This window comes from Pristis pectinata, chromosome 3, assembly GCF_009764475.1.
Source record: "Pristis pectinata isolate sPriPec2 chromosome 3, sPriPec2.1.pri, whole genome shotgun sequence".
NCBI lineage: Eukaryota > Metazoa > Chordata > Chondrichthyes > Rhinopristiformes > Pristidae > Pristis > Pristis pectinata.
Window position 1 is genome coordinate 125,405,933 of NC_067407.1, and position 25,462 is coordinate 125,431,394.

At 41.4% G+C, this 25,462-nt stretch overlaps 1 protein-coding gene across 4 annotated transcripts in view; it reads right to left on the reverse strand.

Moving 5' to 3' along the window:
* ryr2a (ryanodine receptor 2a (cardiac)) overlaps nucleotides 1–25,462 on the reverse strand; it is a 587,454-nt gene that overhangs the window by 392,787 nt on the left and 169,205 nt on the right. For all 4 annotated transcript variants that reach the window (XM_052011297.1, XM_052011295.1, XM_052011296.1 and 1 more), the window contains exons 4-8: nucleotides 13,690–13,764; nucleotides 12,978–13,056; nucleotides 11,613–11,725; nucleotides 10,272–10,371; nucleotides 5,257–5,353 (exon numbers count right to left, since the gene is read on the reverse strand). In XM_052011297.1, coding sequence (XP_051867257.1) covers nucleotides 5,257–5,353; nucleotides 10,272–10,371; nucleotides 11,613–11,725; nucleotides 12,978–13,056; nucleotides 13,690–13,764 — 464 coding nt within the window. The remainder of the gene's footprint in view (nucleotides 1–5,256; nucleotides 5,354–10,271; nucleotides 10,372–11,612; nucleotides 11,726–12,977; nucleotides 13,057–13,689; nucleotides 13,765–25,462) is intronic.

Consider the following 25,462-nt stretch of genomic DNA (forward strand, 5'->3'; position numbering starts at 1 on the left):
GTGAAGTATTGTATTTGGGGAAAGGAAATATACAATAAATGGGAGGATTTTGAGTGTTGTGGAAGAACAGAGGGACCAATGACTATACATCTACAAACAGAAAAAGTCAATCAGCAGAAAAAGTCAATCAGGCAGTTATAAAGGCCGAGGCTTAGAACATAAGAGCAGGAGTTGTCTCCTGGAATTATATAGAATGCTGGTTGGACCACAGCTTGAGTATTGCCCAGAGTTCTGGTCACCAAATCACAGGAAAGATATGATTGCACTAGAAAGGGTGTAGACGGAATTTAGAAAGATGCTACCAAGATTGAAGAATTGAAATGATGAGGAAACATTGGATAGGCTGTTGTTTTATTTTGAACAGAGGAAGCTAGGGGAAGTGAGAGATGCAAAATTTCGCAGCATTAATATACGAAGGCTCTATGTAGAGTAAATAGGAGGAATCTATCTGCCTTACCTGGGGGATACAGATTTAAAGTAATTGTATTAGAAGTAGAGTGAAGATAAGGAAGAATTTTTTAACCTGGGGATAGTCAGGTCTGGAACTCACTGTTTTAAAGTGTGATAGAGGCAGAAACCCTCACCACAGTTAATATTACATGAAGAATCGTAACCTGCAGGGAAATGCACCTCTTACTGGAAAGTGGGATGAGGCTGAGCAGCTCTTTTTCAGCCAGCACAATCACAACGGGCTAATGGCCTCCTTCTGTGCCATTAGCTTTCTACGATACACAAGAGAGAAAGGTACAGATAGGTGGATTGTGTTTGATGACATTAGATGGAGCGGGGGGAGAAAGTTGGTGTGGAACGAAAACACTGGCATAGAACAATTGAGACGAATGGCCTGTTTTCCTACTTTTCATCCTGTGTAATTTCTTTGAAAATATAAATAAAGCCCCACTACTGGCTATGGGGAAGTAGTTCATTCCCCTAAATGAGCACAAGGCATTAGCAGGAACCCCCTGCATCCTCTGGAACAATCATTAGGCATGTTAAGGATGTGTATGTGTGCGTGTATGCTTCAATATGTGTTTAATAAACCCTTCCAATGGTCAGCAAGATTAAGTTCCTTTACATATTCCTGAATGGAAGACCACAGAATGTGGAAATCACTGGCACTTCAATAATAAATAAAAACAAAATGCTGGAAAAATAGCCATTCATTTTTTCAGCACCTCTGATGACCTTGGCACCTAGGACTCTGAGAAACACTTGTGTAATCATTGTTGCAGTGTCGGAAGCATAGCAGCCAATCAGCACAAAGCAGACTTCTACAAACAGCTATATGATAATCAACCCATATGATATGGATTGAGAGATAAGTATTGGCCAGGATATCGGGGATAGCTTCCCTGCTCTTCTTGTCAACAGCACTATGGGCTCGCTTATCTGCACCTCAGTAAACAGACTTAACAGCATCCAATACTGCAGTGTTCCCTTTATATTTCAGAAGTGTCAGCCTGGAAGTTTTGCTGTTCTGTTGTAAGGGAAATGTAAATGCTGCCTCGGAAAGCAATCAGCTGCTTTTTTTTAAAAATAGACATCTTACTCCTGTTGAGGCAGGAGGTGCCAAGGTGAATGGAGACTTAATTAGTGCCTGCAATGTCCTGAAAGACCAAGTCCAACTCTCAAGTCACAGAACATTTGATCAGTAAACCAAACAATATTTTAAATTAAATATTTGTCCATGTAGTGTGGGTGTGGATATCAGTTGCAAGCCAGGATTTATTACCAACATCTAATTGTCCCTGAACAGAGTGGTCTCCTCACCCTTTTTAGGAGGGAGTTATAAATTAACTGCAGTGGTTGTCTGGAGTCTCTAAACCCAGACTGGGTAAAGACGACAGATTTCTTCCCTGGACATTAGCGAACCAATGACTTTTTTTAAAAACAACAATCAAATAGTTTCATATTTACCATTACCAATAATAGATTTTTTTTAAATTCCAGGCTTATTTAACTACTTAATTTTAAATTCCACAGCTGCCTGGGTGGGAGTTGAATTCACATTCACAGGTCAATAATCCAGATCTCTGTATGTTAGTCCTATAACTTAACCACACTGCTTCCCTGCCCACTAATACATTCGCAACACATTGAGCAAAGCACAATTTCTTTAAGTGCGAATTCTAGTTCTATTTGAACTAAATTCATTAAAGTTAAACATTTGTTTTTATCTTCGTAATTTGCTTTGAATATAGTTAGGCTGCTTTTCTTACAGAATAATACCTTGCCTATTGTTTTTTCATTGATGAACATGTTTCAGCAAGGTTTATAATTGACATATTTTCTTCAGTGTGTAATTTATATAATTTAACTAGAGTCTAAAAGACAAAAACTACACCAGGAACACAGTCTGATTTGACATTCAGTCATTCTTATTGAAGATGCCCTTACCCAGTAGAAGACTGTGTATGTCACGTAATTATAGGTTAAACAGGATAAGCAGCAAGCCAGTAAAACAAATCAAATTGAACCACGATACTAAATTAAAAGTCTGGATTAGCAATGTAATGTTTGCTGCAACAGGCTCATGAAAAATCCCTACAATCTGGGTCAGTCTACAAATGGATGATTCATTATTGAATTCCTAAAATTAAACAACTAAGGCACACAGTGACATTTTTGGAGCCCACTCAATGCTGTGCTACTATGGTTTTCAAGGCCTCATCCACCCTTAGCTCCTCATGGCTTCTCATCCAATGTTCACATTTGTGAAAACCCTGAAAGAATGCTTGGTTGGTGGGGCACATGGTCGGCACCTTTCAAGGATAAGTATAAGTTGTAGCTCCGCTGGTATGAAACCCATGTTTCATAGTCAGAAGGTGATGAGTTCACGGACCTATTCCAGAGAATTGGACGCAAAATCTGGGCGGACATTTTTGGGCATCTCAGTGTGCGAGGGGAAATTTTTAATTAACTCAATCTTGTCACTTTTGTTTTCCTCTATTTTTATCTTCAAGTTAAATACTAGACGCAGAGAAAGGGATAAGAATAATAGACCTGCATTGTTTCTATCACTTCCTTATGTTTAAATTGTAGGTTAACAACATCAAATTCTGTTTGGCTCCTTAAATGTGACATCAAAAGGTTGCAAGCGTGTGATTAAAATTTATAGTCCGACTTTGAACTTGTTCATGGTTACTGCAATGTGTAATAGGTTATTTAAAACCTTTAAGTAATCAACTTGTTCATGGATACTGCAATGTGTAAGATATTATTAAAACCTTGAAGTAACATATCATATGTGGATCCTGATTTAGTCTGTTAATCTGAAGGCCATATTGTCAAGTGGATTTGTTTGTCCACGAAATTCCTCCTGACCTTAGTACTTCCAAACAGATGGCCATCTAACTTCTCTTCCTGACGCTCATGCAATGAACCTCATCATAAATGTTCAGTCATTTCCGGTACCCCCTTCCAATAATGCCATTTCCCTCCCTACTTATTCCACACAAGCCTCTTTATTCACTGAAAACCACCACTTCCACTTCCTATCTCCCTTTCCTCTCCTACATCCAAATCCACCATTGAGGACATCTTCAAGAGTCAGTACCTCAAGAAGGTGGCATCCATCACTAAGGATCAACACCATCCGGGACATGCCCTCTTCTCGGTACTACCATCAGGGAGGAGGTACAGGAACCTGAAGACCCACACTCAATGATTTAGGAACAGCTTCTTACCCTCCGCCATCAGATTTCTGAACGGTCCATGAACCCATGAACATTACTTCATTTTTCCTTTTTGTTTACACTATTTATTTATTTTGTAATTTATACTAATTTTATGTCTTGCACTGTACTGCTGTGGCAAAACAACAAATTTCACAACAGAAAGTCAGTGATAATAAACCTGATTCTGATTCTCTTAACACCACATTTCAATCCTTTTAATCATGTTTCTTCTCTGAAGTGGCCCTAATTAAATATGCTAATGACCATGCCCAGCATGCACTATCCCTCCCCGGACTTTTCCAATTGTTCTGCAAGTTTTAACATGCTTAACCATATGGATCTTTTCCAGTGCCTCTCTGGTTTCAATTCTTCCACATGCCTGCATTCATTGGGTTCACTTGGTTGGATAATACCAGCCAAAGCATCTCCAACAATAACCTTGCTTCTGGCACCATCAGTATATCTCTCTGGGAATTCTCCACAGATATTCTTCATCAACTTCCTCTTCTCCTACCTATGGCTCCTTGGTGACATCGTCTGAAGACAGGATCAGGTTGCTCCTGCATCTAATGACAGCCACCTCTCTTGATTTATCCAGATCTTCTGTGTTGTCAGACTGCCATACCCAAAATTTAATTTTGAATGTTCTATTATTTCCTCCGGTTAAACAATCAGATTACCATTATCATTAGCGTAATTTCTGCCGCCTTGCCAATGATATCCTTCCCCTTTGCTATCCTCTCAGGTTGACCCAGATCGTGTGTAAATTCAGAATCTGATTTAATATCAGACTGAGCTTCTACACCCATACATTCTCCATCATAAAACCCAACATTGCAGTCAGGAACATATGGGAGTCAGGAACATGGGCAGATTTACAGCTGGAGTTGGGGATTGGAGTGCTTGTAAAACATACATAAAAGTTGTCATATCCATGAAGAGGTTGACCGCTGCATGTCGTTGCAGCCTTGGTGTTATTACCAGCAGCCTTGGTGGAATATTATCCCTGGGAAGTCTGTTCCTCTGTCCCTCATGAATAATTAAGACTTTGTGTATTGCAATTCTCTAGTAGCCTCCCATCATTCACGAACTTCACCTCATACAAGATTCAGCTGACAGGATCTGATCCAACATTCAGTCCCGCTCACCCATCAACCCTGTTCCCCTGTGCTTTCCAGTTTAACATTCCCATTCTCACTTTCACATCCCAATTTGCCTCAGCTTTGCGACAAACAAACAAAGTTGGAGGAACTCAGTGGGTGGAGTAGCATCTGTGGAAGGAAAAGAATTGTCGATGCATCAAGACCCAAAGTATCCAGGTCATGGGATTTTAAACACTGCATCTTCATCAACTCAACAACAACTTGCATTCATATAGTACCTTTAATATCATTACTATGCTCTAAGACTCACATCCATCTTTTCCACAAAAAAAAAATAATTATTTGTATACTTTAATGTGCACTTGACAGGACCTTGCAAACAACTCAAAACATTACATCATTCCAACCCTATTCAATGTTGTGCTCTCTGTTTCCACATAATCTCACTGGACTGTTAGTTTGTGCCCCGTAATTACCTGCGCTGTTCTTCTCCGTGTTCTCCTGAAGGTACCGTAAGACATTCATCCATGTGTCCATGAGGTAACCTCAGCACATCCCCTCCTTTTAAATATCCTAATGGAAGATAATTTAAATCAACACTTAACATGAGGCATCACAGATAACATAGTAGTTATTCACAAAAATAAAAATAGACAGGCAGACATATGAACTTCATATTATCACTTTTACATGGTTCAAGTTTTATATTGTGTGTGTCTGGGCACCAGAAATATCACTGCAGTGAAAAATTACTCTCCTTTTACTTAAAAAGGGAGTTTCACATTCCTTTGTGGTGGCCAAGCTTTGGGCATCCAGCATTTCTAGCTGTAATTCTCAACTTGCTGGCTATCTGAAATCTGCCATCACTCCTTTAGACAACCGCATAATAGGCAGGGAGCGAAAAGGAGCAATCTTCCAGTGATGGGGATAGTGTGCATGTGGGCCATCACTTAAGTCAAAGTTTCTCTCCCCACTAATGCTGCTTGACTTGCTGAGTGCTCCCAGCAGTCTGTTTTGCTTCAGGTTTCCATCATCTGCAGTTACTCACTCCATCTCATAGCTTGTGGCTCCCATTAAGGAGCAGCAAGCTGACATTTGAGATGGTGCTTAGAGGGAACATAAGATGAGCCAGCAGATGACTCACACCATACACTCTCACCAAGAACAATCGTGGCAGATCTAAACATTAGCACGCAGATACACACTATAAAAAGGAAAATAAAATGACCGTGAGAAACAAAGGACTGCAGATGCTGGAATCTAGATGAGAAACATGACGATGCTGGAGGAACTCAGCAGGCCAGGCAGCATCCGTGGAGAAAAGCAGGCGGTCAACATTTCGGGTCAGGACCCTTCTTCAGGACTGAAGATAGGAAAAGGGGAAGCCCAATATATAGGAAAAGCAGAGCAGTGATAGGTGGACAAAAGAGCTGAGGCGGGGTGGGCGCAGGGTGGTGATAGGTAGGTGCAGGTAAGAGACAGTGACAGGTAGGTGTGGAGGAAGAGGGGAGACCAGATCCACCGGGGGATGAGTCAAAGATAAGAGAAAGAAAAAAAAAAGGGGCTAGGAAAGGGCAGAAGAGAAGCATGGTGGGGGTGGGGATTTGTGGGGAAGGGGGTGGGGATTACCTAAACTGGGAGAATTCAATATTCATGCCATTAGGCTGTAAGGTGCCAAGATGGAAAATGAGGTGCTGTTCCTCCAGTTTGCGCTTGGAATTCTCCTGGCAGTGGAGGAGGCCGAGGACTGTCATATCAGTGATAGTGCGGGAGGGGGAGTTGAAGTGACTGGCAACAAGGAGATGCAGGTCGCGGTTACGGACAGAGCGCAGGTGTTCTGCGAAACGGTCACCTAGTCTGCGTTTGGTCTCACCAACGTAGAGGAGGCCACACTTGGAGCACCGAATCCAGTTGAATAAAATGACCGTGTCTGCTTTCTGTCAATTTATTATCCGAAGAGAAATGTGAATGTTGCAGGTGGTGGATACATGTTGGGTTGGTTATAAAGGTAACATTCGTCATGTATGGTGTGTCAATAACAAAGAAAGCATAAGATATCTTTATTAGTCATATGTACATCGAAATACACAGTGAAATACATCTTTTTGCGTTGTGTTCTGGGGGCAGCCCACAAGTGTCGCCACGCTTCCAGCGCCAACATAGCATGCCCACAACTTCCTAACCCGTTCATCTTTGGAATGTGAAAAGAAACCAGAGGACCCGGAGGAAACCCACACAGACACGGGGAGGATGTACAAACTCCTTACAGACAGTGGCCGGATTTGAACCCGGGTCTCTGGCGCTGTAAAGCATTACGCTAACCGCTACACTACCGTGCCTGCCCGTGTTTATAATGGGGATCATACTCAGCAATTAAATGGCACAAATGTGGCCTTAATGTGAAGATTCTGTCAGTGATTGACATGTCGGTCTTTCTGTCAGTCTCTTCCAGTTTGCTTCCCTCTCCATCTTCCTTTGCCGAAGCTGATCTTACTGGTTCTCAGGACACGAGGTTTCTGCTCTCTGTGCTGCAGGATTTTACTGAAATTCATCATTTCCAACCCATTTATTTAGCTGCACCTTCCTGATCTGCCCTGTTAGCTTGACAACTGTTTGGGTGGTTACCTGTCTAATGATAGTTCCTTTCATCCTCTGTTTAGCAGTTTTCAATGGTCTTCAAATGTGAGAACATTTGAAATAATGCTGGCACAGTGAATTGGTAAAAATTGAAAGTATTGAAGCTGCTGGCAGTTTACTGCAATGTTCCATTCCTGTGGACCAATATCACAGGAACAAAATTTTTACCTATTCATATGAATCAGAGTGAGTGTTTGGGACCTTCTCTGACTACACACGAAGAAAGCTTGCCAAAGAATGGAGGCTGCTGCTTTCTCATTGCCCTCCATAGGGAATTCGAAAAAACTGGTTGGACCCTCCCACTATCAAAAATTCCTTGGTACTTTTGCAACATGAACGTTACCTGCCACTTATCAGTCCATGTCAGTATGTTATCTAGGTCCAGTTACATGCAGGTATGCGCGGTCTCATTTGCTGAGGAGTTGAGCACTCAGGAGCAGGGTGTTATCATCTCCACTTTTGACCTTACGACAGAAGGAAAGTTATTGATGAAGCTGTTGAAAACGCTTGAGCCTAGGATGCTGTCCTGAGGAATTCCTGAAGTGATATCCTGAGGCTGGAGATGATTGACATCTGACCATCACAACCACCTTTCTTGTGCAAGATACAACTCCAGCCACTGGAGTGTTTTCTCCTTGTAGCCCATCGACTTCTGTTTTTCCAGAACACCTTGATGCCACATCTAGTCAAATGTTGCCTTGATGTCAGCGGCAGTCAGTCTCACTGCACCTTTAGAATTTAGCTCTTTGGTCCATGATTCGGGCAAGACGGTGATGAGGTCTTGAGCTGAATGATCCTGGTGAATCCAAAACTGGGCATCAGTCAGTAGGTTTAGGTAAGTGTGGCTTGATCGCACTGGATAACAACTTCCATCACTTTGGCGATGGGAGTTGATGTGGAGCTTCAAATGCAGGTCCATACAGACATGCTCAGGTAAGTAAATACAGATCTGAAAAGATGATTCTGGGGTAAAATATGTGGAGACTAACATTTGTGTTGATAGTGTTTCTGTTCGACCTCCTTTTGCCTGAGTGCTCTTTCTTCCTCCAAATCTTTGAGAGCCAAATAAGATAGGGCACTGTGCTTAAGACTCAGTATTGCATGAATGACTGCTTATAACTGTGAAAGAATTCCTGCATTGAAAGAATTTAGCAGGAGAGCAAAGTATATCAGCAGCGATGCAGAAACAACAGTCAAACAAGACAACAAAAAGTCACTTGCAGGTGACAGCTGGACCCAGCTTTAAGAGTCAAAGTTCAGTAACAAACAGCAAGGCAGTCATGAAGCACCTGTTTCATGTGAGCACTGTATAAAATGAACAGCCCACAGAACAGGGGAAATTCCTTGTGTACATTGAATATGCAGATGGGAAAAAATGATTCACGCATAGCCAGCATGGTTTGTAAATCAAATTTAAAATATTAAGATGCTGAGATTTGGAAGTAATGTTGCAAGCCCCCCTCTTTCCCCCCACTGAGGAAGCTTCATTAATAGCCTTCCTTTCATCACAGCATCAAAAGCAGGGATGTTCGATCATTTGCAACTCCTTAGCAAATGATGCAGCCTAAGCCTACTTCCAGCAAGACCTAGACAACAATCAGGCATGGACTGAGAAGTGGCAAGTAGCGTTTGCACCCAAGAAGTGTCAGGTGATGACCATTGTGCACTGCAGTTACTTCCAAAAGCAATGACCTCTACCGTGAAGAATCAAGTCACACAGCATCCTGACTGGGACACGTATCGCAAGTCCTTTATGGAGGGAGTACAGTGAAGATCCAAAAGATTGGTTCCTGGGATAATGGGTTATCAAATGTGGAGAAATTGTGTAAGTTGGGGCACTTTTCTCTGAAGAAGGAGAGATGACCTCATTGAAACATTCAAGCTACAGGGAGGATATTTCACCAGTTTGAGGAGGCTAGAATTAGGGGTCACAGTCACAGACTACTGAGCATTGAAATGGGAAGAAAGAAGGCAGTGGATCTTCAGAATTTTCAAACCTGGAAGCCTGTGAAGGATCAGTTTTTGGTTGCATTCAAATCCGGAGATTAATAGATTTCTGGATATCAGTGGAATCGAGGGATAATGCAGGACACTAGTGTTGAGGTAGAAGATTAGCCATGAACTTATTGAATGCCAGATTCAAGTATTGAATTGCCTACTCCTCTCTGTTTCTTATGTTCTTTAACATTGACCCAACATAATACCATACACTTATCAAATCTTTGACTCATAATTTCACGGTATCGTTATGCAACAAAGGATTAGACCTTTTCTCTTCAAGAGTGATGAGGATCAGGCAGGAAAGTAGAACCGATGTCACAAATAGATTAGTCATGATCCCACTGAATCCACAACAGGCATGAGAGGGCTATATGGCCAAGTCCTGCTCAAGTTGCTTATGATCCTTCTGCCCCTCAACACTGCAACCTCGAAAAGCTGAGAATTTGGGGTGCATTTCTGAGGTGAAGCACTTGGTAAGGTGTTAAGGGGTTAAAAGTTTCCACAGTAGGAATGAGAAAATATTTAATAGTGAGTAACTCTGTTACTGATCTTGTACATTTCTGCCTGGTTCATGATCTGGAATAGGTCACTGTCTGGTATGAAGAAATGGTGCATGATGTAGACAGAATCTCAAAAAGGATAGAGAGAAAGAAAACAACTTGTTAAAGAAAATTGAAATTCTGGCCTTCGATTAAAAACAATATAAAGGAATGAACTCCTCAGAAACCAGAGGGGAGTAGTGATATTTCATGGTGCAATGTGTACATGAAATGTTTTGGCAGGGTGTGAATATAACGACACAATTGCAGCAGTGTTACTGCAGGAGGGGAGGGGGAGATTGAAACAATCTTACCTTGCGCTACTTCACTTCCAGAGCAAATTGGAGCAACACTCCAGAGGGTTTGCTGGAATGCGGCATCAACTTGTAAAGTGCTACAGCCGTATGACAAATGCTGCAAGAGAACAAATCAGCTCAGCAACAGCTCGAGACTGCGGGTCAGGCTTAAATACATTTTAAAAGCATACTGGTCCCTTAAAACATGGCATCCCCTCAAGCCATTCAAAGTGTAAACATTACAGCCTTCAAACTTGCTTCAAGAATTTATTCTATTATCATTTAATAAGACAAGAACATGAAGATTTTCTTAATATTTGAACATTAGTTCAAAGTCCACTTTATCTGAACATCAGTGGATTCAGACCACAGAGCATCACGTCATCTAGATACATAGATAAGTAAGCATTTTTACATGGGCTACAAAGTAAATCATATCTGCACTTTTCAGATACTGCATAAAAAAATCACATCAATGCTGATCAAGTGTTTCAGGTTACCCATCATTCTAAAGCACATTCATCCAGAAAATCTGCCTCAGTGAGTAGGGTTAAACATGCTACACAGTCACAACAGTACATTGTATTTCTTCTCCAAAATTCATTCCATTTTGGATGTAAAATACAACACGCTGAACTAACAATACCAATGCTACCAATGAATTTCTCAACCTCTGGACTTCCTTTCGCATCTGAAATCTAACAGCCACCTAACAATTAAAATGTGAGCAAGTTTCTGATACAATTGATCGCAAAGTAACTAATTCTTACACACTATTGGGACTTGTTCCTCCTTTTCCTGCCAGTTGTCCTCCTACCAACCACCTCCCCCCCACCCATACTCTCATTCTTTTCTTCCCCCAGCCCCTGAGATACTTTTCCAAAAGTATCATCAAAAGAGTGGGCATGCTCCGTGTACAGTCTATCCATCACAAGACATTGTAAACAGAAGCCTCCATTTCCTACCTTCATCCTCACATCAACATCCAGCAGTACTGACTGGATAAAAAATGGGAGTGCAAATTTTAGGTGGTATTTCATTCATTAACTTAGGGTTTTGAACTTATCACTTCACTGCCAATCAAAAGTAGCTAAGAGTGTGAGACAATTGAATCTTTAAATATGGCTCAGCAACTCAGGAGCTTGACAGGCAGAACCATTGGGTATTTGGTTTAAAAGCACATCAAACATCCTCCATGTCCTGTGGATACTTAAGAAAAGATGAGCTAACCAAATAATTTGCTGTTAAGTACAAAGAGGAGTTTAAACAGACTTTGCTTGATTTCTGCTAATTCAGCTTAATTAGCAGAATGAAAATCTTGCAAGCACTGTAAAGTGATGCATGAAACATTTTACTCACCAGGTACCGCTCTGAGGAAATGCTGACCAAAATAAGGTCATCTCCAACACGCACTTTTTCTCCTTCTGAGCGTTGTTTAGAGGCTGGATGTATGGTCCACCAGCAGGCCTCCCCTACACAAAGAGGAGTGTTAAAACAATGCTCTCTACACTTACACAGTACCACATCCATTTTTCACACAAGTAGCGCCAGTATAAAGTGAAACTTTGAAACATAGACTGAGTTCTAGATTCAAAGTGTCAATAAGCTGCTCCTTTAATAACCAGACTCATGAAGTAAATATATCTGCCTTTTGATAATAACATTTATATTGCTATCTATGCAATCTCATTTTACTTCTTGGACTTTTTTCAGAGTATATTCTGTTGCTTTTCAAGTTTTGGAAGCTGCCAAAATGTAAAATTCCATTGTTTAAATGTCGTTCTTCATTTTTAGTCCATGTACAAGTGAGTAGTTCAGATTGGAGCAGTGTAGCCTCATGATCACAAACACTGCAGCAATAGTTGTAGATAAATTTGTGATTGTGTTTAAGATCGGCACGGTATGAGATACAATCCTTGCACACAATGCAATAGGCATTGGCACTGAGGGTCTGCCTCCACTTCTCTCAGCACCATTGTAATCTGAACAAGTCCCCAGGGGCCACGTCATTCTCTCACACACCACATGCCTGCTTCAGGATTTTAAACCTGGTTGCTTTTGGAGGAGCGTCTTAAACAAACATACTTTCACAGAAATGAGCTGACTGACAGCCAAAAGCAGTAGCCCAAGACAAGTTGGAGGCCAGAGGCCAGTGCAGCTGACTACAAGTGAGCAAGGGAAATGGCGTGAAGCACCTCCAGCTCCTGAAGATCAGCAATATGGATGTGGATCCTCAGCAGTAAGGTCTAGAGCTAGTTTATTCATTTGTAATTATTTACTGGTAGTTCAAAATGTTTTAATTAAATGTCATCTCCTTTTAATATTTTAAAATACTTTAAACATATTTGAATAGCGAAGAGGTATTTCAAGTTAGTTCAATAGCCTTTGATAACCCAAGGCCCAGCCATCAGGCACTCGCCCTTGAAGTTCGCCTCTCAGGTATGGAGTGCAGACTTGTTCTGCACTACCTCGGGCTCTAAGGGTAGCAAATCCAGGCAGTACCTATGTTCAACACAAGCTGTCCCATGCACACATATCCATAATACCCCAAATAATGGTTAAGGTTAGCTCTAAGCCTGCTGCACCCACCTCCTCCCCAACCAACACATCTGCTGTGCTACTTGTAGGCCTGGTAAAACAATTCAAACTGCCACCTGAAAGAGACAAAAAATCCTATATTCTCCTCTCTAACCAAAGAAACAGTAATACTTCCTTTAAACATACCTGTTGTATCTTCCTGTAATCCAACATCAAAGGCCAATTTGTCTGTTGAAGATCGAGATGTGGACAAACAAGAAAGATACTTGGAAACAAAATGCAGGACAGCAATGGGTTAACATTTCAGACTGGCGACAGTTCACATGAGAACGATAGTGAATAGCAGGTCACTGTTGAGGAATTTTTGTTCTCTATAAATAAATTCAAGCCACTAACTGTAAATTAGGAAGAAAAACAGAAAATGCTGGAAATATTTAGTTGGTCAGACGATATCTGCTGGGGGGAGAAAAAGAAATAACATTCCAGATCATCAACCGAAAGTGTAATTCCACTTCTCTTTCCACAGATGCTGCCTGACTCAAGCATTTTCTGTTTTTATTGATTTCTAACATCTGCAGTACCTTGCATTGTTGTTGGTTTTCTGCAAACACTGAAGTATGCTATAGTTTCTCACTGTTAAAAATTCTCAAGGAATCTAGAAATGAACTCTTAAAGCACCATCAGCTCCTTTGAGTCCCATGTGGATATTAAGCAATCAGGACTAATTTCAGTACATTTGTTTGCTGCATAGGAGAATGGGTAATTTGGATATTTTCCATTATGAATGTGTGTCAGATTAGACCTATTTTCTTTTATTTGAGTGCCACAATAATAGAGAGGTTCTGAATTCCAGTTGTGGATCTTGATGTAAAATAGTTTACAGAAGTTACTAACTTACCATTCCACTGTAAGAGTGTCTGAGCAAGACTGCATGTCCGTACAGAAGCGTCCGATGGCCACCACCCTGAGCTGTCTGTTTAGTAAATGATGATAATGTTAAGGGTGTGATGGCAAATAAAACATAAAACACACTACCTAATGTTATAGGCACTGATAATTTAATTGTCCTTTAAAGCATTCTGCAGTCAAGATAACAAATAGAATTCTGCAATGTGGTGCTAGATCCAGTACAGAATAAAACAGAGTAGCTCATTCTGTAACTGTACAGTGCTCCTCTAAAGATTTAGCTAAGGGAAAACTAAATACATGCATGGAAGGGAAAGGAATAAAATTTTCTGCTGATTGGGTTGCTGAAGGGGTGTTAAAGGAAGCTGCTTCACATGAACCAGTAGGAGTGCACGGTCCATTTCTGTATTTTACTTTCTATATAATTTAATGTAATTCTAAACTAATGTGAAGACTCCTCAGGCAAAGCTCCTGGGAAAAGTCTGTGTCTGCAGCATCATGCCAAATGGGTAGCTCCAGGATAATCTGACCCTCCCTCAGAGTTGTTTGATTAGTCTGACTTCTTGTAGACTCCCACTTTTCCTCCTCCTCCTGCGTGTAAGTTACATAGAGTAGGTTTTCCAGTGGGAAGGCCACTGAGACATCCTGTGATCACAGCCCAGCAATGCCCTCAAAATAGAACCCTTTCCAAGGTTAATGTAATTATGGTAGACTCTCTAATTATGAAATGGGAAGTCATTTGCCATAGTTGCAGTGGGCTCTCTGGACAAAATTCTCCACAAACCTTCACTGCAACCTGTTTGCCTTTAGTATAGTACCACATGGTCTTAAAAAATGGCACTGTTTGAATGACTGCAGACATTATCAAAGAGCAGAAGCAAGAAATCCTGAAATGGATGATAAAATCACAAAATCCAGCCCGAACAAAAACTCAGATAAATCCAAATTTCAGCTCATGGCCTCCTAAACTCTGAGTTTAGATGACCCCCAAGATGTTTGCACATAATGGGCACAATCCTGAAAAAAGGGCCAATCTTTATAGACTAAATAGTGCTGATGGCACTGCAATTCCACAAAAAAAGCAATCACTGAAAATTCCCCCAACAAAGGATAACTCGCATTTCAATCCAAAAGTAAAACAAAAATGTCAACTTTTAAAAGTATGATTATAAATAGCGGTGAATTTTTGTGCCCACTGTGACTTTACCAGCCTAGCTCAATGCTTTGCTTCAGAGAACCCCAACTGTACATTACAGCAAATCCAAGGGTCAAGGTAGCATCGTAGTTAATTTATTGGGGCACCAACTAGGGGTCAGAATGACTGATTCAGACACATCAGTTTGAATAGCACTACGGCTGCTGAGGAATTCAAATTCACAATTAAATAAATCTGAGATTAAAAAGGTAGTCTTAGCAAAGGTGACCAAGAAGCAAGGGGACATAGCTTTAAAGTAACTGTTAGAAGGATTCGAAAGTAAATAAGGAAAAGTCTTTTTCACATCCAGATAGTGATAGAAGTGATAGAACTAACTTCTGAAAGGGTGGTAGAGACTGATCCTTCACAAAGTGTAAGAAGTACTTGCATGTGTACTCAAAGATCCATGACCTTCAGGGCTGCAGGCCTGAGGTTGGACAGTGTTGGTTGGCTAGTTCTTTTGCTAACTGGCTTGGACACAATGGGCCAAGTGGCCTCCTTCCGTCTTGTAAATTTTCTATGGTTCTGTGAAACCGCTGAATTATCATAAAAATACACGTAGTTCCCAAATGTGCTGCAGGGAAGGAAATTTGTCATCTTCACCCAAAGTGGACCCACAGAAATGTGGTTATGAAATGGAACTTTCACCTTATGAAATGGAACTTGGTATCAGTGATAGTGTCAGCCTTGCCAGTAATACCCTTGTATCATGAGTGAATAAGCTGTGAAAAATAATGCATGCCATTCTTGATCATGATCATAATTTAAAGTCATATTACACTACACATAAAATCTCAATAGACTCCTTGTTCAGGCAGAAATTTCAATATTCATGGTGTTGCAAAAAGCACCAAATTAATCCAGCTCTCCTTCAATTCATCTTACAATGATCCCAGCAAGTCTGATTTGTTGAAATTGTCATCTTCCACAGTTTTTTTTTCAGATGAAATATAGGAAGGCCATAAATGCAGAGATTTACCTGGATGTTGCTTGGCATGGGAAGTTTCAGTTATGAGATGAGACTGGGTGGGCTGGGTTTGTTTCCCTAGGCGCAGAGGAATCTGAGGGGGTCCTGACTGAAGGGTACAAAATTATGAGGAGCAGAGGTAACCAGAGGACATAGGATTAACATTTTAAAAATATACAGACAAGCAATTGGATCTCAAAGGCTTAAAAGGCAAGGGACCAAGTGCTGGTAAATGGAATTAGCATAGTTGGACACTTGATGGTCAGTATGATAGGCCAAAGGACCTATTTCTGTGCTATAAGCCATAAGTCATACAGAATGGAAACAGGCCCTTCAGCTCAATTGGTCCATAACAACCAAGATTCCCATCTAGGCTGTATGACTCTGAAACACCAGTTTGGGAAGCTAATTACTACACAACTTCTTAATGCACCTAAACCTACGCCATTGAATGTTTCTTATACTAACATCTTGCAATATATATCCATTTATAATATAACCTGGTACAGGGCTCACTCTAAGTTAGAGTTTGCAGTTACCTGACCACTTGTGCTGAATTGCTTTTGTGTTCACTTCCATTTGAATTGCAGTTGCTTGACTTGTAAATCAGGCAGAAAGGATCAGCACTGAAATTCTGTATTTCAATGATGTGAAAATATAGTTTGCTAAATTACATTTAATAGATCTCAACACTACTTCATTGATTTTTATGTAAGAGATTTACTAAAAAGAAAAATTGTATTACATGCATCTGGATAAGCTATGCAGCAAAATATCACTGCATTGGCAGTATGTACATTGCTGGTGGCATATGTTTGGTTGATTTAATTCTCTAACACTAGAAACATCTGCTATTTGCAGGATCTCAAGATTAATCAGACATCTTGATTTCACCACAATGAACATGCATAAGACATGCACAGACTGAGCAGCTTGATATTGGCACTGTTACAAATCCAGCATTTCCCGAATAAGCCCCCTAGATTTTAGCATTACTCTGGCAAAACTCCTCTGCTGAGAGGTGGTAGTCTGCCTCCCACTGAAAAATGAACAACCCCCCTCACCTCTATCCTATCAGAACAATGGCCCATCATTTTGGAATGGAGCAACACACAAAGCGCTGGAGGAACTCAGCAGGTCAGACCGCATCTATGGAGGGAAATGGATAGTCGATGTTTCGGGTCAAGACCCTTCATCCGGACTGTTTTGGAATGGTGGGAGCATTAGGAAAGAATGGACCAGTCTTTTCCATTGTGAATATGAAGAGAAAAAAATAGCATAGATTTTGATGATTTTTTTTTTAAACAATGGTCTTACTTATAGCGACCATATTCCCTGGAGCTCAAATCATCAGGATGTAAGTTATCTATTATGCATAAAACATGAAATACACTGAAAGGTTCAATTAGAAGTGTGCAGTTCAAAAAGCACTTCTGTGTCATGCCTTCGTGCAGTTATTTCCTATATTTTCTTCCTTTCTCTCTTATGGCTAAATGTGTCGAAGTTGGCACAGTCAAAAAAAATATTATTTCAAGTGCTTCAAATTGCTTCAGAGTTTGAGCTCATGAACCAGCTGGATAATCAAGCGCCAAAATGAGGATAGTATCAATTGTTGAACATTCACTCCTTTCGCTGTGTAATTACACCAAGCTCCCCATCCAGGTGATTCAAAATCCCAGAACACTAGTTGAAAAAGACGAGACAATTTTCTTGTATGGTCAATAATTTCCCAAAAGAAAAGATTAATAAGTTAAAGCATTCCAAGCAACAGGTTGTGCCCAAACTTGAGGGACAGACAGGCAACCAGTCACAGGGTTCTAACTACTTTCCAGGTTCCTCTTTGCAGCAGAGAGTCATGCAAAGGCAGCCTTGAGTGATTCCAACAATGAGCCTTTCACCTTCAGATAGATAGACTCGAGTTCCACCATCCAATTTAAAAGCTGAGATTTGGAGGTCACCAGGGAAAGTATCACCAATACAGCTCCATCAGACTGCACCACCACACTGCACCATCTTATTCATCTCGTTTTACAGGCAAGCATACAAATTAGGACCAGGACTAGGCTACTCAACCCCTCAAACCTGCTGCACCATTCAATAAGATCCTGTCCAATTGGACTGTAATCTCTACTCTGCATTGTCATACCTACATCCATGTTTTTAAGAGCCACCAGGATTTTACAAGTTTCAATCAAGTCTCACATTCTTCTATCTCCAGCAGGTTTTCTAGCCTGTACTACCTTTCTTTATAAAGCTGCTCTCCCATTCCAGGCATTAGTCTAGTAAGCATTCTCCTAACTGCCTCTAATACATTAGCATCCTTCCTTAAATAAGACACTGATACTTCTTACAATACTCCAGACATAGTCTCATCAATGCCCCAAAAAACTGAAGCCTCCCTACTTTTATATTCAATTTGCCCTCACAATGAATTACAACATTCTTTTAACTTTCATAATTACTTACTGTACCTGTCTTTTGAGAACCATGCACTAAGGACCCAAAACCCCCTGCACCTCAGATCTCTGCAATCCCTCACCATTTAAATAATATTTATATTAGTGGGTCAATCCCGGCACAAAATAATTAGAAATTTACTTTTACGTAAAGTTCATAAGAAACCTAATTTGACTGTGCATCATAAATTTAAATAGTGGGGTAACTGACAAAAAAATGTTGACTGTATAGCTGATACTAAATGAAACATTTGCGATTAACTTAATAATGACTCAGAAGTTGACCACATGGCTGATAGTGAGGAATATAGTTGGGTAGATTAGCAGCAAATCAAATTCAATCCAAAAGAGAGTCAGAATATTTGAGAAGATAAAATAAGGCAAGGTAATACATAGTAAACAGTGGGATACTGAGAAGTGTTGCAAAATAGAGGGAGTTCATGTCCACAGATCCATGCAAATGTGGCAGATGGATAAGGCTGTTGAGAAGCATTTTGGATGCTACCTTTCTTGGTTGAGACATTAAAAATAAGGGCAGAGAGGTCATTATAAAACTGTATAAAACACTGGTTAGGTTACAGCTAGAGTACTGTGTGAACTTCTAGTCACTATACTTCAGGAAGGATACAATAGCACAAGAGTGAAAAAAGAGGTTTATGAGGAGGGTGCCCATTCTGAACCTGACTATGAGTAAAGACTGACTAGGCTAGGATTGTTTACTTTGGAACAGTGAAGTCTGAGAGGAGATTTAACTGAGATGTGTAAATTTATGAGGTCTTCAGAGAGTAAAAAAGGCCTATTTCCCTTTGGAGAGAGGTCAACAAATAGTAGGCATGGTTTAATATAACTGGTATAAAGGATTAGCAAGGCATTGAGGAAAAATAATTCACCTACAGAGTGGTGAATATCTACACCTCACGGCTTGTCAGGCTGGTTGAGACAAAAAGCATCAGATTAAAAAATTACTTGGATGAATAAGTGCTTCATGACAGCAAACCAGGAGGTGGAAGGAAGGTTTAGGCTGGATGGTTTCCTTTCATCCAGCATCAACATGGACAAATGGCTTTATTCTCTGTTATCTTTTTCAACGATGGAAACATGTTACAAAATTAGTTCCACTATTAACTGCATTTGAATGCATGCTTCAAGAAGAGTTGCAAATGCTAATTAATGCATTTTACAAGCATGCTAGTTTGCTACAAGCAGTGCAAGGGTCAGTGAAATATTTTTTCAGCTTACCTTCATGAATTTCTGTGTAAGCATATGAAATATTTCGAAAAAGTTAATTTACATAAGTATTTTAAAATCAGCAGAACCCTAAGCACTAGTATTATTTACTAAAATTGTAACAGATGTAACTATTAATCACCTCAGCATTTTGCTGTTATTGGAAGCAAAGAGTATTTACTGAACATGTTATTTTGTTCCTAATATATCCTAGTATATTGAAGAAAATCCACTTTATGAAGGTTGCATTAGTAAAGATAGCTCACCAGCTAAAATCACACATTAATAAACATCATTAATAATACCTTGAAATAGAGAATTGGGTTAAAACTTTATCATGTGAACAGATCTATATCAACAATGGAATTATCCTATTTAAACCAATATGAAAACAGCCAGCAAACCTGTTGATGTGTTGATACTGATATGACAATTTGCAATATCAACCTTAAGCCTGTAATGTGCATCCCCAAACTTCACCATCAGTGGGGGAAAATCCTTCCTTTAACAGCTTGTATATTCAACTAGATTGAAACATTAAATAATAATACCAACAAAACATGTTCTGTTTTTCACTTACATATTTTATAACCTGTATATCTATTGGATACAGCATATAGGATGTTAAAAAGCAGATCACACAGGATTTACAGTGAATCAAAACAATTTATGTTCCATGTCTGGAAATGCAAAAGGCTCACCTCAAAAGCATTGCTCCCAGGAGTTTCTGAACTTTGCAAGTGAGGTGTCAATTTACTCATTTAATGCGATGATTGCAGATAGTCATACATTGCTGGATGTGACCATTGCATTTAGATGAAGGAAACTTTCAACCAATTAATCTGCTAACAGCTACTGGTCAAATGTAATCACAAGAGGTACAGCTATCTTGCAATTTTGCTTCAGTATAGTTCGAAGGATTTTGATGTATGTTAGGTAATTGTGGGTACAGAGGCTTAATGGTTATTTTGAGAACAAGAGATTCTGCAGATGCTGGAATCTGGAGCAATACACAAGAAGTGCTGGAGGAACTCAGCAGGTCAGGCAGCATCTACAGAGAGAAGTAAACAGTTGACGTTTCAGGTCGAGACCCTTCATCAGGACTGGAAAGGAAGAGGCCAGAAGCTAGAATAAGAAGGTGGAGGGAGGGGGAGGAGCACACGCAGGCAGGTGATAGGTAAGTCCAGGTGAGAGGGGGGAGGTAAGTGAGTGGGGGAGGGGGAGATGTAAGAAGCTGAGAGGTAGAAGCGGCAAAGGGCTTAAGAAGAAGGAGTCCGGTAGGAGAGGGCAGAGGACCATGGAATAAAGGGAAGGAGGTGGGGAATAGATGAGCAGATCATAAGGGTGGGGGAAGGGGAAAGAGAAGGAGTGAGGGGGCCACAGGAATGAGGGAAGACAAAGAGGGGGGAAGGAAGGAGAAAAAAGTGGGGAAGAGGGGAGGGGTTACTGGAAGTTAGAGAAATCGATGTTGACGCTATCAGATTGGAGACTACCAAGGCAAAATCTGAGGTGTTGTTCCTCCAGCCTGCATCTGGCAATGTGGCAGTAGAGAAGGCCATGAATAGACACGTCAGTATGGGAGTGGGATGTGGAATTGAAGTAGGTGGCCACCAAGAGATCCTTGCTTTTGCGGCAGATGGAGCGAAGGTGTTCGACAAAGCGGTCACCCAATCTGCATCAGGTCTCCCCAGTGTAGAGGAGGCCGCACCAGGAGCACCAAACGCAATAAGTGACACCCTCGGATTCACAGGTAAAGCCCTGCCTCACCTGGAAGGACTGTCTGGGGCCCTGAATGGTGGTGAAGGAGGAGGTGTAGGGACAGGCGTAGAACTTAGTGCGGTTGCAGGGATAAGTGCGGGGAGGGTCATCAGTGGGGAGCGATGAGTGGACAAGGGAGTGGCGGAGAGAGCGATCCCTGCAGGAAGTGGAGAGGGTGGAAGATGTGCCTGGTGGTGGGATCTTGCTGGAGGTGGCGGAAGTTGTGGAGAATGATGTATTGGATGCGGAGGCTCGTGGGCTGGTAGATCAGGACAAAGGGAACCCTGTCCCTGGTACGTTGGGGGAGGAATGGGGTGAGGGCGGACGTGCGGGAAATGGAGGAGATTTGGGTGAGGGCAGCCTTGATGGTGGTGGAAGGGAAACCCTGTTTACTGAAAAAGGAGGACATCTCAGATATCCTGGAGTGGAAAGCCTCATCATGGGAACAGATGAGGCAGAGGAACTGGGAGAAGGGGATGGTGTCTTTACAAGTGACAGGGTGGGAAGAGGTGTAGTCAAGGTAACTGTGGGAGTCAGTGGGTTTGTAAAAGATATCTGCGGTTAATCTGTCTCCTGAGATGGAGACAGATCCAGAAAGGGGAGAGAGGTGTCGGAGATGGACCAAGTAAATTTGAGGGCAGGTTGGAAGTTGGAGGCAAAGCTGATGAAATTGACGAGCTCAGCACGGGTGCAGGAAGCAGCCCCAATGCAGTCGTCAATATGCCAGAGAAAGAGCTGGGGAGCGTTACCGGTGTAATGTTTATTTTACTAGCTGAATAATCCCAAGGCCTAGACTAATGATCTAGAAAATACAAGTTCAATCTTAACATGGCAGTTTGATAAAAATATCTTAACTGAAAAGCTGGCATCACAAGTTGTCCAACTGAGATTAAAATACAACCAGACCAAAATACCGAAGTATTTTGCTTCTGGAAAGAAACCTTCAGTGCATGGTCCCATTCCAATGCATCACAACCTACTCTGAAGTTACCAAATTGACCATCCATTTAAGGTGAGTGAGGGACGAGGGTTAAATGCCATCCTTGTCGCCAGTGCCCTCTTCCTGAGAACAAAATATGCTAAAATCAACAGTCATCTTCAAGTTTTGAAGAATTCAACATTATAAATTGCGTTAATTTCTATAAGCATGGATGATTATTCCTCTGGATGTCAAACTGACTACATTTTTACTTATTTTTTAAACACTGCAAAGGTAAAAATCTTTCAAGGGTTAACTTTGTTCTTTAACTAAGATGAATTGCAAACAAAACCTTAAGACCTTGGATTTGTCTCCCTTCTTGCCACTTGTTCTAATCTTACTTCCTCTCAGACAGTGATTACCCTGAATGAGACATATTTCAAACTTAGAGTGGGTAGGGTATTATTTGCAGATCTCTGTTTACAACAGTTTCATCAGAAAGACTGCTTTAATGATACTCTAAAGAGTATTCGATATTCTAAAGAATATCTTTCACAAGGATGAGGGCACATAAAATTCTAGCTAGAATTAGTCAGGCAGTGATTATTGCAACAAATGAAAGTTAAATCATAATTCTGTCATCAGTTTCCATTCTGAGCTGATCACTTTGGGGAAGTGCCAATGGGAAGTTATAAACTTCCTTCGAGTGAGGAAAAGAAAATCAAATTGTGCTCCTTTAAATAGATTTGCAGGAGCTGGTGACAAACCAGTGTCTAACGAGATCTGCTCTGCCAGCCACGTTGTAGACCGTGCAACAAAATGTTTTCAGAGTAAAATTTGTTCATCAGATAGTTGATGCAAGGATTGGTCTTTATCCCTGAGCAGATAGGATGATGGTGTAGCTTAAACATCTGTAATTAAACACAATTTGTAACACTGGGTTTCTTGAACTTGAAGATGCCCACTGATAATCGAACCTTTTATTCTCAGGAAAATGGCAAAGCCAGCACTTCATCCCCAGCCCTCACCGTCTTTAAATAACTAGTGTCCTAGGCCACTTTGGAGTAGTTTGTGATAATATGGAATGGGACCGTGTATGAGTGATGTCCTTCCAGATGGACGTTAGTTAGTCTGTTGATATTTTAAACACACACTGACAATTTATGATGCCAGCTTTTCAGCTTAGGCATTTGTATGAAACTAAACTGAAATTCTTAAAAATGTTATGATGAGGCTGTGCCCTGCAGGGACAATGGGATCAGGCTGGGTAGCACTCCTTCCACCAGATGGACACAATGGGCTGGACGGTCTCCACGTGATTTTTTTTTCTCTTTCAATCCAATCCAAATCATATTATTTCTGTTACTTGATACTGAATTCACCTGCTAAGGTAACAAGCTCAGTAATAGTTACCTTTTCGCAAGTTACCACATGGAACCCTCAGGGCTAAGGAGAGCTGTGCAGCCAAACCAAGAGAGGGGGAGTCAGCAGCTTCCATCACATCCACTGAGAGGTGATGAGAAAGATCAAAGGATCCCTGTGATCCGCCAACATGTGGAGTAGGTACTGCCAGACTCCAGCAATGCCCACACTCACTGTTCTGGCAAGGGTACACATCACAGTGCTGAGTGGCTCTACCCACAGCCCAGCCCAGTCTTCAGAGGCAGCCTCTCCACACCGAGACATGGGTAATTCCTTGCTGGATTTGTGCCAGGTACCTAGCACACCATGCACCACAGTGAGGAGGGCAAAGGTGCGTGCCAGATTCCTGGCACAACCCAAGCAGATGTCTATTTCTAAAGCAAGGGGAAGGAGGCTATAGGTGAGTGCTTGGACTGCATATCCAAGAGCACCATAATGAAACTACATTCTGAGGAGCAGCACTCAGTGGGATTGCAGTGTACCAATACCCTTCCCCAACATGTTGAGATGAAACTAGAGGGAAAACTGGAAGCATAACATCCCAAAACATGCCAACCTTTTCTATATCATAGATCTTTTGACAATGGAGCAACTTATCCTGAGCACATCATGATGTTTGCTAATGTACCGCCTTCATAAACAACAGAGTCATAGAGAGACCGCAATAAAACAGGATCTTTGGCCCACCAAGTCCAAACTGACCATCAACCATCCATTTACACTAATCCTACATTAATCCATTTTATATTCTCTCCACATTCTCATCAGTTCCCCCCAGATTCTATCCCTCACTTACCCACTAAGAAAAACAAGGTAACATCCCTTAATGACTGCCGCCCGGTGACTCTGACATCCATCATCATGAAGTGCTTCAAGAGGCTAGTCATGGCACACATTAACTCCAGCCCAGACAACTGACTACAACTCCACCTTCAATACTATAATTCCAAGCAAACTCATCTCCAAACGCCTAGACCTGGGGCTCAACAACTCCCCTTGCAACTGGATCCTTGACTTCCTGAACAACAGACCGTAATCAGTAAGGACAGAAAGCAACACCTCCATCATGATTATTCTCAACACTGGTGCCTCACAAGGCTGCGTCCTTAACCCCCTACTCTACTCCCTATACACTCACAACTTTGTGGCCAGATTCTGCTGTAAATCCATCCACAAGTTTGCCAACAATACCACTGTAGTGGGCCATATCTCAAATAACAATGAGTTGGAGTACAGGAAGGAGACAGAGAGCCGAGTGACATGGTGTTATGACAACAACTTTTCCCTCAATGTCAGCAAAACAAAAGAGCTGGTCATTGACTTCAGGAAGGGAGGGTGGTGTACATGCACCTGTCTACATCAGTGGTGCTGAGGTTGAGAGGGTTGAGAGCTTCAAGTTCCCAGGAGTGAACATCACCAATAGCCTGTCCTGGTCCAACCACGAAGACACCACTGCCAAGAAAGCTCACCAGAGCCTCTACTTCCTTGGAGGCTAAAGAAATTTGGCATGTCCCCTTGACCATCACCAACTTTTATTGATGCACCATAGAAAGCATCCTATCTAGATGCATCACAGCTTGGTATGGCAACTGCTCTGCCCAAGACTGCAAGAAACTGCAGAGATTTGTGGACATAGCTCAGCACATCACGGAAACCAGCATCCCCTCCGTGGACTCTGTCTATGCTTCTCGCTGCCTCGGTAAAGCAGCCAACATAATGAAAGACCCGACCAACCCTGGACATTCTCTCTTCTCCCTCCTCCCATCAGGCAGAGGATAAAAAACCTGAAAGCATGTACCACCAGGCTCAAAGACAGCTTCT